Source organism: Mus musculus, chromosome 19, assembly GCF_000001635.26.
Source record: "Mus musculus strain C57BL/6J chromosome 19, GRCm38.p6 C57BL/6J".
NCBI classification, from domain to species: Eukaryota; Metazoa; Chordata; class Mammalia; order Rodentia; family Muridae; genus Mus; species Mus musculus.
The window spans coordinates 22,760,909-22,777,591 of NC_000085.6; the positions used below are offsets into that span (position 1 = coordinate 22,760,909).

Below are 16,683 nucleotides of genomic sequence, written 5' to 3' on the forward strand. Positions count from 1 at the left end.
GAGATTGGGTCAACTCCTCCTGTTACCACTGCTGATAGGGTAACTATTCTTGATGTGCACATGGGGAACTCCTCCTTTTCAGTGAGAGATATCTGTCAGCAAACCATTACAACTGTTCCTACCTGGTTATCACTTAGGATCCAATACAGAGCCCCACTTGATACCAGCAGAGACAAGGGCTAAACACCCAACATTGACCTCAATATTTTTCTTACAAGTCCACCTCAAACAAATAAAAGTCCCACAATTCTACCCCTAAACTCCCCTTATAAAAGTAACTTTCAAGTACAATTATAAACTCTCTGTTAGGTTTCTATACCTAGAAATGCCCCTGAGTCTCTTCAGAGTAAAGAGTAGTTAAAAATGAATTTTTTTTTCCATAGAGTATTTTGTAGAAATGAACAGGAGAAAAGGAAAGCAATATGAGAAAGGAATATGCTTATAGGAAGGGCTGAAGAACTGTTCCCTGCTCTCCCTGCATCCTACTTAATGCTATACCCACCTTCACCTCCTCCGTTTCACTTGTGACACGTGATCTGTTCCCTCCATGATACCTCTGCCTCCATCACAACCACTATTAATCAAGGCTTCATCCCCCATGTCAGCATGCTCTCACGACCCAACTGATAGCCATTTGCCTCAGCACACCAATTCCAGACTGGTAGATCTGACCTCATGTGAGTCTAGGGTCCAACTGATCGTAAAGGAAGTCAGGCAAGGCCTCCTCTGCCATGATTTATATAAAGTGATTCACTTATAAGGTGGTGAACATTTGCAGGCTACCTTCCACAGAACTTAAGCTGGCTGACCAGATTTCCCATTCAACCTTCTCCTCAAGTCTCTCCACCATTCTATCCTTTGGCCTCTAGCTACTACATGTAAAAAAAAACAGAGTTAAGAATATTAAATGAAAGGTGCACAGTAAGGGTCAATATTTGGAGCATAAGTTACACCCCAAATAGGTTAGCATGGCAGTAGGAAAACAAATAGAAAACTGAATTTGCCATATCTATAGATTTTACTTTTTCTATCTGAAGGATAAGAAATGCTAGGCTTTGTTAACTTTCAGTTTTAACCACTGTCTGGAGAAGACAGCCCAGCAATATAAGCCCTCTACCTTTGTATCTTGACTAGCCCTTATCTCTGGCTAGATCTGAGATGGTCACATATCAAGACAAAGTATATGAGATATGTATTACGGTGAATTAACCATGACTTTAAACATGGAGAATTGTCTATGGAGGGACTTCTTTAAGTTAAAATCCAACTCAGGAATTCCTATAGTCCAGTAATGGCAGAAACAGACATTAACCAAGTCTATGCCATTTTGCCTCCTACTGAATCATAAAGTCAGTTGGAGACATAGACTCTGGATACTTCCATCCTCAATGACAGACCCTAGCCATCTCACAAGGAATTTCCTCCAACTAAAAACCCATACATATTTACTAGTGAAACATCTTGTTACATGTGATTTTAATTTAACTGCTTACTAGTTTATATTTCCAAAAGTGTTCCTAAACATCAGCTTTAGTGTAGAGTTATTTGAAGAAAGTTGTGTTGTAATAATAGAACATAGGATTGATCTGTATTGGAGTTTTCATTCATCACCTAGGAGTTTCATTGCAATTCACTAAACATTCTTTATCTCATTACACATTCCCACGTAAGGTCAGATACATTGCAGCTATAGATACAGTATCTCGAATGGACTCCATGTACTTCCAAAAACTAAGACAATATCTAATACCTCTAGTAACATAGAAGACCTAAGAAACACTCCCTTTAAAAAGATGCAATTTCATTCTTGCTTACAGTCAGCTATTGGATGGATCACAGGGCCCCCAATGGAGGAGCTAGAGAGAGTACCCAAGGAGTTGAGGGGATCTGCAACCCTATGGGTGGAGCAACAATATGAACTAGCCAGTGTCCCCTGGAGCTCGTGTCTCTAGCTACATATGTATCAGAGGATGGCCTGGTCGGCCATCAGTGGAAAGAGAGGCCCATTGGTCATGCAGACTTTATATGCCTCAGTGCAGGGGAACGCCAGGGCCGGGAAGTGGGAGTGGGTGGGTGGGGGAGTGGGAGGGGGGAGGGTGTGGGGGACTTTTGGGACAGCTCTGGAGATGTGAATGAAGAAAGTACCTAATTTTTAAAAAAGATGCATTTTTCTCTTATAATATCCCTCAATATTTTCTGGCCTCAGTTTTTTAAAGTACCCCAGAGATTCCTAATGTTTTGAAAAAAAGTTCTACTGTAGTACCATCTTTATACATGACATTTTCTTCATTGTACCTGAATATTTATTTCTTTACAGCAGAAAAACTTATAAGAAATACTTTAAGCCTAGAGATAAAGAGAATAGATTTTTTTTTCACTTAGACACATACTGATCAACAGCTTTGTGTGTGTGTGTGTGTGTGTGTGTGTGTGTGTGAGAGAGAGAGAGAGAGAGAGAGAGAGAGAGAGAGAGAGGGCAACTTTCGGGATTCAGTTCACTCCTTCCACCATGTGGGTTCCTAAAATCAAACGTACCCACTGGGCCATCTCACTGGCTCTGATTACAATCTTGCAAAAACATGTATCAGCAAGGATCATAAAATAATAAATGAATGTGTGAATGTTTCAATGGTTTAAATAAGGCTCATTATGTTCACATTCATTGATGAACTTCACGGACCCATGGACCATGAAAGATGTTGCATAGAGACATCTTTTCTCTGACCAGACACGCACTTCCTTTTTAAGAGAAACTGTTCCTCACTTTCACTGCTATCCACAAATGTTCTATGAAACTTTCTCTACAGATAAACTAAGATTAACACTCATAGCTTGGCTCATTACAAAGTATGTAATACACTCCTCTCCTCCTGAATTCAAAACCAATGTGCATGTGTGTGTCCAGAAAGAAAGAGAAAAAAAAAAACCTTAATGTTTCCAGAGTTGGCAAATTCTGTTTGTGTTAAGTATAGTGTTTCTAAGCATAACAAGGGTCTCTGCCACTCATAAGAAACTCAAGATGCTTTTGAGTATTAAGTCATTTTTTAAACCACGGGACAAATTTCATGTTTTAACAGCAAAGGGAAGAGAATTTGGAGATATTGATACATGCAGTGTTTGCTCTACCCAATTTTTTTTAGCACTGAATTTAACTGGATTATTAATTTGTAACCATATCAATTACCAATTTCATTCCAAATATGGGAAATCTTACCATCCTGAACATATTACAGAATTTCTAGAGATTATAACATTAATATATTGACAAATGTATTTTTGGAAAATACTTGAAATTAATTATACTCAAATTAGTCCATAAAAACTGATCCCTTGAACCTAGATATCTCTTCGCAAAGGTGATTCTCTTCTTTCCACTAGACCTTAAAACATGGGACCATTCTAGAGGTCCAGTCTAGTTCCTCTCCCTCTATGACAATTCTGAATGGATCTAAAAGGAAAGTTCACTTGGTCTGTAAGCTTGACGTTAAATAGACAGATGCTTTGCTCAAGAGGGAGAATTTAGAAATTTCCATAAAATATTTTCCCTCCCATATTTGGGGTTGAACCCAGTGCCATATATGAATGCTAGGCCAATACTGTTCTGCTAAGCTACATCCCCAGACTACACGGAATCTAGATCCGTCCTCTAAATAAGAATCCGTGTTTCTCGATGCACATTAATGTACAAATTCCCATACAGTAGGTGATTTTATGGCAGCGAATTTTCCCCTAAAAGAAGCACGCAGTGCAAAGAGCTCACGTAGGTTAGTCTTTTCTCCCCTAAATGCCTTTCAGGAGCTTGCTAAATAGTCACAAAGGGCAGCAGTGGGACAGTCCTCCTAAGGATCCTGGTGTCTGGCTTGGAAGGGGCTCCCGGAAAGCAAAGATGCAGGATGCTTCACAACCCTTGCCTTAGATCTGAAAGAGTAATTCTCAAGTCCTCCCCATCTACAGAAAACTAGTGCGGTACCAGGCTTCATCTCCCCTCTAGTCCTCATTAGAGAAACAAAGGACTCACTGCCCCTACCTTGACCAACAGTCATTCTTTCCTCTACATAGTTTAAATGGAGATTTAAAACAATATCTATTCATGTGCAGCCAAGATTTTGAACCCTTTCCTTTAACAGTAAAATCAAACTATGAAAAAAAAAATCTATCTTCTGTGACTTAGAGTTGATAAGACCCTGTGAGACTGGTACACTCATATTTTAGAAGGAAAACAAGTCACATAAGTCAAATAAAATCTCTTATCAGCCGAGCAAAATCCAAATCCCAGACTGTTATTTGTCACTGGGAAGCAGCTTTCTGATGCCAGATAAAATGACACAAAAGGACAGGGAACTGAGATGACCAAAGTTTTGTTCTTGTTTTTGTTTTGTATAAATTTGTATTTACAGAGAGGGCACAGAATTTCAGTTATGTCTTTTGTAAGAACACTTGTATATACCCCAGAAAACCAACTCAGTTTTACATTGTTCAGTTTGACCCAGCACAATACCAACTCAAACAAAAGTAAGCTATCCAGCGACGCTAATGATGCTCAAGGTGTCCGTGTGAAATAAACTGAATCTGGGGTTCATTGTTTCTCTCATGGGCATTGGTTTTTCAATGCTTCTCTTTAACGTGTTAGGATCACATACGTGATGCTGACATTACAGAAATTGTTACATGAAGCTTACAATGCTTTGTGGCTTGAAAGAAATAGTTTAAATGTGTTAGGAAATATCTCTGAATCTCCTTGATTCAGCTGAATGCAAGTAATATGCTAATGAGTATAGGCGTGCACCCAGCACTTCACTCAATAGAGCAGGATACAAGTATGTGGAAAACCACGTGACCCTGTGATGGCCATTTTGAGGTTGAAATGGAGAAAGTGAAGATGGAGGGTTGGGGTGTCTCGAGGAACTCTTTTTTTTGGGGGGGGGGTGGTTTTTGGTTTGGATTTTGGTTTTTGGAGACAGGGTTTCTCTATGTAGCCCTTGCTGTCCTGGAACTCACGTTGTAGACCAGGCTGGCCTTGAACTCAGAAATCCGCCTGTGTCTGCCTCCCAAGTGCTAGGATCAAAGGCATGCGCCTTCACTGCCCCGCACGGGGTGACCTTTTATGTTGGCCGTGTTCCTGAGATCTGATGCTCAGCAGATCACCTATTGTCAGAACACAGACCCATAATCCAGGCAGCAGTAGATCCAACAAACCCCTACTGGCTTTAGTGCTTCGTTTTGTTTTACTTTGTTTTGTTTTGTTTTGTTTTGTTTTTTAAATAAAAAGTGCTATTTCGACCCTTCTGTGGTAGCCAGGAAGTTAGAAAATCTTAACTTCCTTCTTTTTTTTTTCCACAGAAAACTGAATTACTAGATAGATAAGATACTTCTTACAATCAGAACATGGCTTACAACATTTTGACTGCTGGCCCAGTCTTTCTCTGTTACCCACTTCCTTTCTTCATGTATCCTACCTAGGTTCCCAGGTGTAAATTGGGGTAAACTGTCCCTTTTGTGAGTTGCGGGGATCAGGCAAGGTCACATGGACTTTCTGGGGGTAGAGATTCTACTAACGTATTGTCTACAAATGTCACTCAGTATTTTATCCCTTCATATCTCACTACCTCCCCCGTGCTCAGTAATTTTAGTTTGTGCTTTTTTTTTTTCTCTTTTTGTTTATTTGGTTTGCTGGCTTTGTGTTCTTTTCTCTTTTTTTCCTTTTCTTTTCCTTTTTTTAATGCAGGAATCGGTCAAGGGGTTCCAGTGGTGGCTCTCATCGTGGAAGGAGGACCCAATGTGATCTCAATTGTTTTGGAATACCTTCGAGACACCCCTCCTGTACCAGTCGTGGTCTGTGATGGGAGTGGACGGGCATCCGACATCCTGGCATTTGGGCATAAATATTCAGAAGAAGGCGGGTGAGTAAATTGCCGGGTCCCGTGGGAGACACTTGGGTACAAAGCTGTGTTTAAACCTTGGAAAAGAGGACATCAGAGCATTTTCTCTGCATTAGCCAAGACGGTGTGGGATGGTGGAAAGGAAGAACAGAGAGCAACATCTAAATACCAGACACAGTAACTGTATTTTTTGGCTATTTTATTGGGTACATATATCTACCACCATTCTCCACTCTTATTCCTTCCAAACCCTCAATAAGAGAAAGAAGGCTAAAGGGGAAATGGGGCATTGGACTCTTTAGACTACTTTCTGCTGATTAGGGTCAAATCCAATCTTCATAGTCAGGATATTTCCAACCAGCAATCCAGCAAAGAGCAAAAGAAGCAGCAGCTGCTGCCACGGTCACTCGGGGCCTTGCCATTTTCATACCCTCTGAAGAGTACCTAGAAGTCCAAACATAAATTATCCTCAGCTGACAGAATCATGCCCCTGCCAGAGCATGAGATAAATCATAGTCAGCTGCTGTGGACAGTCTGAAGCAGCCCCACATCCCACACCTGGGATTAAGACAAAAACATACTCACATAACATAACTGGGATTTTTTAAGAAACCCCAATTCACATTACACTAGAGCATAAGAAATCCTGGAACGCTTCACCGAGACCATGCTGATAACAAAGACGAGAGAAAGAAAGGAAGTCAAGGGATGGATTCTTTTATCTTCATCTCTCCTTCCAAATTCCTCTCTCTAGGAAGGAGAGGCAGGAACCGGCTTATGATAAATGAAGCAGACAGCATCTGGATAACAGTGCACAGCAGCCTGTGATATAGGCTGGGTACCTCCTAGGCATGAGTGTAAGCACCATCTTGGCCAAGCTGCTGTAAACACATTGGCAGACTATGTTATCAGGTACTGCTATTTATATACCCACCTACAAGGTGAAACCTCTATAATTGGCTCTTTGTAACTTCCCCCTGACCACTCAACCCCTATGTATTTTCCTTGAACCACCAGCTCTTAAATGCTACTCTATAATGTCCAAAGCTCACTCCTCCCTGGGAGGAGGCCTGTCTACCAGGGGAATGGTGAGGTTGGAGCACTCTGTCAGATTATGCAAGTAATTTAAGATAAGGTGTGAACGAGTTTAAGGAGTACAACCAGGGGGAGTCACTTAGTTTTTGCTTTTAGTTGATGTTGCTTTGGGTTTTGTGGTTGTTGTTTATTTTTTTGAACATTGCATATAAAGAACTACAGACAATCAAACAATCAATGAGGGCTGAGAGAGGGAGAATCATTCTTCTCCAGGGACAAGCCCTCTCATTAGTTAGCAAGTCTCTAGTGGTGAGAGAGACAGAGACAGAGACAGAGACAGAGACAGAGACAGAGACAGAGACAGAGACAGAGAGAGAATGTCATTGAAGTTCTAAACAATGACAACAACAAAAAAACTTCCTTACCCAGTTTTCCTATCATGTGGCTAGGATGACAAAGAATAAATTCCACGGGAGATAGGGCCTTTTACAAATACAAAGTGGTCCAGCAGTGGGTATGATGAGCTGTGCAGAACATTGAGATAGAAGAAAGAACAGCCTGCAGTTGTCACCCTCAAGAGCTATAGCAAATCTAATGAACAAGTCAAGCATGCAACTACAGTAATTACAGAAGAGCTAACTCAGTGGAGGTCATTCTCTCCTCTACCTCTCTCCTCCCCAGGCTATAGTAAAAAGACTCCACATGTTAGCAACTACCATCTGTGCTTTCCCCATCTTAATCCTTGGCCCACCATTTACCCAGTAAAACAGTGTGTTTACCGAGTTTATACTGGAGTCAACGTGTGTAAGGTGGAAAGTAATGGAAGGCTGGGGGCTTCTACCCAGGCACTGGATGCCATGGCAGTGATTTGATGCCTAGAGATCTGATAGTTCTAAAAACATCCTAATTGAAATTAGAGCTTACTCATTGGCAAATTTAATTAAGTTGTCATCATTGTCTTCTTCGAGAGTAAGTACTGATGCATTTTACTGCTGAGGCTGTAAACAAGGAAATTTACCTAGTGATCTTTATGCTGACTAATAAAGCAGTGTTCGATAACCTTAACTGTCTTTGTTATTAAAAAATTTGCCATAGTCCTCATTTCTTTAAATACAGCAACAGGTCCCTCTTGTCTAGAAATAAACAGAATTAGATAGTTTGTAGCTTTTGATTGTTTGTTTCTCCATGGTGCTTGCAGATAGTTCAATGCTTGTAATAAATAGAAACCTCCAGGGAAGTCTTATGTATATGTGTCTCAGTTCAAATAGTCACACACACACACACACACACACACAGAGAGAGAGAGAGAGAGAGAGAGAGAGAGAGAGAGAGAGAGATGCAGTGCACAGTGTTATATGAAAATCTACCCTCTTAGGAGAGCACTGATAAATTTATTGCGATAAAATGGTCAGAATGTTTTTGTGTGCCATCTAAATAACTTCCGGGATTCATCGTGCATATTAAACTTGATAAGAAATTGTCTAACAACACATGTGCATAGAATTTAAAGTCACTGCTAAAGAACATTATTTTGTAGCAGTGGACTTTCTTTACATGCAAAGAATAAAAACAAAAGGCATTGGTCTTCATTCACCAGGAAGGGTTTCTTCTTCAGTTTTCAGAGTCCAACAGCGCTAACCATTCTACTACATACATGTGTACATACATATTTATAGAAACAAACTTGCATAAGTAAGTGTGTCACTGTCCAAATAAAATAAGTTATAGGGAGCATACACATCCTAATTACAATGTTTAATTTCTGACTAGGTTAATATTTTTACTGATCTGTTTCACTCTGGGGATTTGTATCAATGTTCAAAGTTAATTTCATTTGTGGGTTGCTAAACAAAACAGTCACAAGGACTGGGAGAGCATCCATGTGTCTACATAGCTCTTCAGTTCATCATCTTTGAGAAATGACCTTCCTCACCTTACGTTGTCATCTTTGTGACCTTTCTAGCTTGTCATTGAGCTCCTTTCCAAGAATATGAATTGGAAGGATAATATGAATTGGAAAAGAGAATCACTTTGGAAGTGAATTATAATTGGCAAAACTGATTATCTTCCATGAATGAGATTGCTGGAGATAGAAACAGACAGACTGTGTCTGTCACAGCGCAAATGGGTTTGAATAAACGAGGAGACAATTGCAATTAAATGTTTTTTTTTTCTGTATGTGGTGCTGAGAATCAAATTAAGTTCTATATTTTGACTTTTTTTTCCTCCCTATCTGTTCTGTGACACGTGATACCTGACAGAAACGATTCAAGTCGATATTCCCCCTTATCATCATAATGTATGTTCCGTTTACCTGTCATAGTTCAGAATGAATCATTAAGTCCCTTCCATAAATAGTTCCATTACTCATTTTCAAAGTTTGCTTCTAAATCACAAATGACTAAACCCCATAAATACAAAAATTAAAAGCACCAATAACTGTTAGATTTAATTACCTATGATTTTTCTATCTGAGGACCTTGCCTTCTCATGTTTGGTTAAGCAGATGAATAGCATTGCCTGGTGTTGAGAACACTTTTCAGGGTGCAGCATCCTGATGTTGAAATCAAATATGCCTTTGCCTGATAACTGTCAACCTCAAGTCTCAGGCTGCAGAGAGATAGGACCTCACCCCGTCATCTGTCATGTCATGACCAAGTAGCTGCCAATCATCAACATAAGCATAGAACGCCATCTAAGTACATGGGTGCTCTGAGTCAGTGCCCCTCATCCAGCACAATTTGATTACCAATGCTTATATTTACGTTAGTGGTTTTTCCAAAGATTATCACCTAGATTTACCCTATTTTAGATACTCTGGAAAAGAAGCAGAACCATCCTAGTAGCCAAAAAGAAAAAAAAAAACATACCTTAAAAGATTTTTAAATAATTTGTGAGGATGCATGTGAGGATTCAGGACTGTTGGGAAATTGTCAGTAAGGCATATATCATCCACATTATAATATTCGAGTGGCATTTTAATTAGGAACAGGCTATAAAAAATATGTGAGCATTGTCTTACTCTTGGGAGTAGAAGAAAAAAATGTGGTGAGTGCTATGTGGTCATGGGGTGTGTGTATATGTGGGCGCACATGTGCAAGGGAATGGGGTGAGAGAGGTAAGTGTGGTGGTAGGGGTGTGATGGATGTGTGGGGGTATGACTGGTGTGTGGGTGTGTGGAGGGGTATATGGGGGTCTAGAAGGGGTAAGGATGCATGTGATGAAAGGGAGGATGCATGTGTGGTGGGGGTAGGAGGGAAGGTATGGGTTCAATGGCATGGGAAAGGGAAGAGAGTATAAGCTGAGTATGTGTGTTTGTTTTAAAAATCTTCTGAGACTTTTCTGCTTAAAGAGAACTTAGAATTTCCATGGGTTTGATTGATTGGCTGGTTGGTTGATTGATTGATATTGATTTTGTGTTCTTTACTGTTAGTCATTCTTTTTTATTTTAATTGAAAATAGATTTAAAAAAATATTTATTTTATATATGTGAATATACGATAGCTGTCTTCAGACACACACCAGAAGAGGGCATCAGACCCCATTACATATGTTTATGAGCCACCATGTGGTTGCTGGGAATTGAACTCAGGACCTCTGAAAGAGTAGTCAGTGCTCTTAACCACTGAGCCATCTCTCCAGCCCCAAGAATAGATTTTTTTTTAATCAGCTAAGATGAAGGCATAAGAGCATCCACTAGCTGTAAAAAGGGAAACCTTCATTGTATGGTTCCCAATTTTATGACTGAAAATTTCTCACAGAGAATTGAAGAAAGTTCGTTTCCGTCCAAACACACATCACATATCCAAAGACGCGAGAAAGTCACCCAAAATTCAAGCCCATTAGGAATCCAGGAGCCGTAGCTATTCCCTGGGGCGTGTCATTCTGTACAATGATCACAACTGTTTACTCCTGCTGCTGCAGAGATCCAGGCTCACACTGAAGGGTGTCAAAACCCTATCATTTTTCTGTATTACTTTCTACAGAAAGTAATTGATCTCAATGGCCTGCACCCCAGCGTGATAGAGACATAATTGGAATGTCAAGTAAGAGAGAAAGAAATGATGTCATCCATGCTGATTTCAAGTGTCTGTTTTAGTTTTTGTTAATTTCATCTGCCTCATCTCTATTCTAGGATTTATTTTCTATAATTAAAAAAAAAAATCAAGCTGGTTCTTTTTCACTTTTCCTGAAAGAAAACAGAGAATCAACCAAGACAAAGAACAGAAGGTGGTTTTACTGTTACTTTTGTAAACATCAACATTTATGGAGTGCCTACTATGTGCATAGAACTGCTGGAAGATGAACAAGGCATAACCCTGGTGCTTAAAGATACTGTAATGAGTATTTAAATACACGAGTACAGGATCTCGTGGGTTCTGATAAGGACACGGTGCTTAAAGAGCCCACAATAAAACCCTGAGTGGGGCATTTCCAGCAGAGTTCGGCAGTATGTCAGTTACCCATAAATGACAATATAATTGATCAACTCCCTTTTCCCCTTTCCCTCAAAATCTGTGTAAACTGTATTAAATGCAATAAAATTTAGTAAAATAATTAATGTAATACTTATTCACATATAATTCTATATAAACATCTATATTTTTACAATGTACATCCAAATGATTTAATTGGAAACTTAGAGAACCAATACCATGACGTTTCAAATTAATAAATCACTGGGTACTTTCTCATGTTTGTTTTAGGTTCTGCGGGTGTTACGAAGCATAATTTTCCTCCACGGATGAGTATGCACTCTCATGTAAACAAATATAGCAAATAGTTATCAATGCAATGTTAGTGAGTTTAGAAGTGGCAGAAGGTACCACTGACAGAGTCACTGTCAATTTTCTCTGAGGAATATAAGGGTACAGATACTCAGTTAACCTTGTCATAGTGCCCACATTCTATGTGGCCAGAGCAACTCTGTTTATTTTAAAAAGCACAAAGTATAATAAAACTTTCGTCTGACAGGTTGTAGTTAAATCTTCCCATACTGTGTCAACACGGGGAGGATGAAGCTTTGATTTTAAAAGACTGATCTCAAGCACGGAGAAGAACATACCATGAAGGGAAAAGATTTTATTGATCTAAGTTAACCAGTCCAACCCCTGCATTAAATATGCTTTAAAACTGCTCAACTCTTGGCTCACTGGGGAAATGTGTCATTGAATATGAAAACCCCAACATCATCAGAAAGTATCTGGCCAAACAATTGCTGGGAAGAACTCTTTTTAGAGAACTGCTGTTTGCAGTTGCCAGAATGCCCATCAATGCTGGAGAAGACTTCAAAGTTGTCGATTTACTGCACACATCTACATAGTGACTTAGATGGACCAGCGTAGAACTCAACAAGCTGTTTAAAACCATTACCCCACTTAACCCCAATGAGAACAACCCATGCTCCCCACTTTAAAAAGCTGACTTATATTATATGAAGATTAGATTTCTCCACTGCATCTATTTTCCAAAGTAGCTTCCTCAGTCTCCATACACAAAGAATTAAGAAATGAACAAATAAATACATAAACAAAATGGCCTCAAATTTAATTCCTGAGGTTAATTCCGAAGCATCTTTAACAAACGAACCCTGCAGCTGATATCATGCTGGGTTAACTTGCTACCAATGGCAACACCAATAATAAATGCCTGGAATGTTTTCATCAGATTTTTTCCCAGAATCCACATGGAATTCTCAGATTGATCATGGACCACAGCATTTTCATACACTGTATACAACATTGACAACCTTCTATAAAGCTCTCTTTGACAGAACAAAGGATAATGCATTGAAGTAGGACCCAATGATACGTGTACTAATCTTGCCAAAAGAAACAACAGACAAATAAAATTCCCTCCATTGGTTGCAGTAAAGCCTTTCCTGCACCATTCAGTGGATATTCATGCTTACTCTATGTTCTTGAGATAGTTATGTAAAACAACTCTTCATCACAAGGGAAACTCCAATAGGTCTTGAATAAGCATTAAGGAATCTTATAAGCCCATAGTAGGCACAATTCAGTGTCTTGGGAATAGGCCTACGATTTGGATTTCTGTAAGCCTGTGATCACTTTGATCATCCTTTGATGATACATTTCAGTTTTATCATTTCTGGGCGAGGACTGCAAACCATTTTCCTCTTGAGTGTCAACTTACATCAGCCGGTGATGTCTCCCTAAAATGCACTGAGAATGACTCTGAGGCTCCATCTGGGCTCAGATGAAAGGATGGAGTGCGGTAGATTAACAGTGAATCTATGTGAATATCTATTCTAGCCCTTGAATAAAGTGGAAGCCTTCTAAATGCCCTCACATTTGTAAGACTGTCAGACAGGCAACAAGAAATACAATGAATTATCTAATCAAAGAGAAAAATAAAAATCCAAGTCACCTCAGAGATAGTTGGGATACAGAAAACAATTGCTTTTTGGTCATTGTGCCAAAACATATCAGTGTTCCAATTACCTGGCTGCATAAGAAATTTGATGAATACATAAGGCATGGGAGACAAAGGACCAGAAACAACTTACTATTGTGAACCTGTTGGAAATGGAATGAGATAAAGGTTGACTATACAACTTACTATTGATAATATATAAGAAATAGAATTTTTTTAAAGGTAGGAATTAGGGGCTGGAGAGATAGCTCAGCAGTTAAGAGCACTTGCTGTTCTTGCCGATGACCAGTTTCAGTCCTCAGAATCTACATGGTGATACACAACCATCTTCAACTCCAGTTCCAAGGGATCCAATGACCTCTTCTGATCTCTTCAGGTACAGGAACATGTGGCACACATACATGTGTGCAGGCAAAACACTCATACACATAAAATAAGATAGGTTTGAAAGTTTTTAAGCAAGGAATTAGTCCATCATATAATATGTAACAAAAATAGAGAAGTCACATTTTCCACCATCTGAAAGAATATAGGATGAGAAGACTACTCTGACAAAGTATGTAGAAACGTAATGCAGCATTGCTCTTCCCCAGCACTTCTGTCCCATCGCCAACAACATGCTTGACACACTAGAGTTAGTTTTACATATAAATATGAGTATATATCTTATATATCATTGCAAAGCATCTATATGCAAGAACTTGATCTAAGTATTTTTTTTGTATTTTGGAATATGAGATGGTTATGACATTGATTTCATTGTAGAAGTAAGGAAATGTAGGATGAAAAGGTCATGTCACTTGCTAACTTTCTCCTAGTAGCACCATGGTCTTCCCAGGCAAGCTGGGACTGAAATTATGTTCTGAGCACACATGCCATATTGTTTCCTAGGAAGATGGCCCAGTAACTACAGGAGGCTTATTTTTCTCATGCTGGAGCTGAGTTATTTCAGACAAGAAAGGAGAATGCATCCAGCTTTCTTGTTCTCTTACATGCTAGTCAACTTCTCCTTTAAATAAGTCTTGAGTGACCATTTGATGTATATCCATCAAGGGTGGAAGGACCCACAGCTTGGCCACTCCAGGGATTCTATATACTCCTTAAGCCAGCTCTGATTCCAATTTTGATGAAGGGCCAAAAACAATAAAATTCTGACTGTCCCCCTAGACTGTCTATGAGAAGTGTCCGCTGATCGGTTTTACTTGGAATGAACTCAGGATATCACTTGACTTACAGTTTTGGCAGAAAATCTTCCTGACCATGTGGCAGTTGCTGTGTTCCTTGGAATGCATCCTTTTTACTCTTGGGCACACTCATAGCCACAAGGAAAGGCAAGAGGGAAAATGACATACACAAAGACAGCACTGTCTCGCACTTAGATGTCCTACTAGCCCCAGCCTGAGGTGAGCATTTTGGCAATGCTGTTAACCTCAAGAGCAATACTGTCCAACAGAACTTCCTGAAATGACAGAATCTGCTTCTATGCTGTTCATCAGTCAGGCCCTGAGCACTTTGGTTATAGCTAAGAAATTAAATTATAGTTAAACTTAAAAGGTCCCTCATAGCTAATAACAACCACCCTGACTATCACAGTCCTTAAATCCTGTGGTGGATTTTTTACAAACAGGAAGTACTTGAATTCTGATTGATTTACAGTGTGATTTGATATTTCATTCAATATTATTTAATAAATATGTTTTGAATAACTATTATAGTCTAAGGAAGTGCCTGTAATGGGACATGACATATACATACTCATAGAACAGTGTACTCTCTATCCCAGGCAGTGGCAAAAACACACAATGGAGCCAAAAAGGACAAAATTCCATACATGTGAGGCTTAAAATCTAGCAAAGTTTTTTTTTTATTAATTAGGTATTTTCTTCATTTGCATTTCCAATGCTACCCCAAAAGCCCCCCCACCCCACCCCCACACTCCCACTTCTTGGCGAAATCTAGCAAAGTTAGATAGATGGTAGATAGATGATTGACTGATTGGTTGGTTGATTAATTGATTGAGATAGAAAGAGGGATACATAGAGAGATGGAGAACTAGATAGATTAAAAAAAAGTCAGCATTTTAGAGGTGATATGTGAGGGGAAGTGCAGAGCTATGGGATCACCACGAAGACTAAAAAAAAGTCAGCATTTTAGAGGTGATATGTGAGGGGAAGTGCAGAGCTATGGGATCACCACGAAGACCAAGTAGGAAAGCCTTCTCTCACCACTAGGTTGGCAATCCAGGGCAGGGGAGAAGAGAATACAATGCAGTGCTAGAGCATGTCATCCACATGCTTAGCGTCTAGCTCCCTCTTCCCCTGCCTCATGAATGGCCACCTATAGAACACAGAGCACAAAGCCTGGGCTTATTGTGAGTACTAGCTTACAATAAGCCATCTATTGCCACTCTCAGCTCCACTACACCGCTCATTTCTGTTTCCTTTGGTACATATGCCTGTGCCTTCTACCATTCATGGCTCCAGCTTTTAGAATCCAGAGGGAGAGAGGTGAATGGAAAATGGTTCCTTTCTGGGTAGCAGTCATGAAACTCCTTAGAGAGTACACTGTTCCATGAGTATGTATATGTTGTGTCCCATTACAGGCACTTCCTCTAAGATCTCCCTTACTGAGTAGATAGAACCCTTAGGAATAGCCCAGATGAACATTTTCTTCTGCATTAAACCAAGATAAGAATTGCTATTTGTCTAATTCATGGAGGCCACTTTGTAGCTAGATTCGCTTTTCAGTGACAAAACAATCTAGCCGATCCATATGTGTGTTCCATTTAATCTCTATCAGCTTTTTATCTAACCATCGTTTTCTGAAAAACAGCAACAGAGTTGCTCTTAGGGATTCTAATTGTTGAATATTTATTTGTCTTTCAATTAATTAAAAGAAACTTTGAGCATCTGATAAAAATGAGAAATTGCACTGGGAACATACAGTGTATTCCTAGAGTCACGGTGCTGAATCTTCTTGTGTATAGACTAAAGAGCATCCTCATGTTTATAGCAGAAGATAGCACTTGCATCCAGCCATTTAAACAAACCACAAGCTTTTCATCAAAATACTGAACTGAGTTTCTACATAGAGGTTATATCGGATTCTTCTCTTCTCACGCTCTTGTCTTCCTAGCCTGAATGGCTCTCACAAGCTATGTACTCTTTTAAGGAAGTCAGGGTTTTTTTTTCCATGCATAAAATGATAAAAGTCATTTTGATTCCTTTATCCCACATTCAAATCTCTCCAGCAGAATCTTCCATGTAGAGCCCTTCCTGGAAAATAGAGACTTCAGAAGTATCACAAAAGAAAAGCAGGAGAGGTATAGTTATTGGGTTTTGATCCTCGCCTGTTTGCTTATGAAATGACATAA

General features: G+C 39.5%; 1 protein-coding gene across 49 annotated transcripts in view; it reads left to right on the forward strand.

Moving 5' to 3' along the window:
- Nucleotides 1-16,683, forward strand: part of Trpm3 (transient receptor potential cation channel, subfamily M, member 3) — an 857,614-nt gene that overhangs the window by 623,112 nt on the left and 217,819 nt on the right. For 41 of the 49 annotated variants that reach the window (XR_003952780.1, XR_003952781.1, XM_006526956.4 and 38 more), the window contains one exon: nucleotides 5,726-5,900. Coding sequence is in view for 45 of the 49 variants with exons in the window: in XM_006526956.4 (XP_006527019.1) it covers nucleotides 5,726-5,900 (175 nt within the window). In the remaining 4 variants the exon portion in view is untranslated. Of the gene's footprint in view, nucleotides 1-5,725; nucleotides 10,374-11,049; nucleotides 12,454-16,683 lie in introns of those variants that run through there. The other 8 variants (XM_030250889.1, XM_017318158.1, NM_001362512.1 and 5 more) reach the window with 5 other exon arrangements.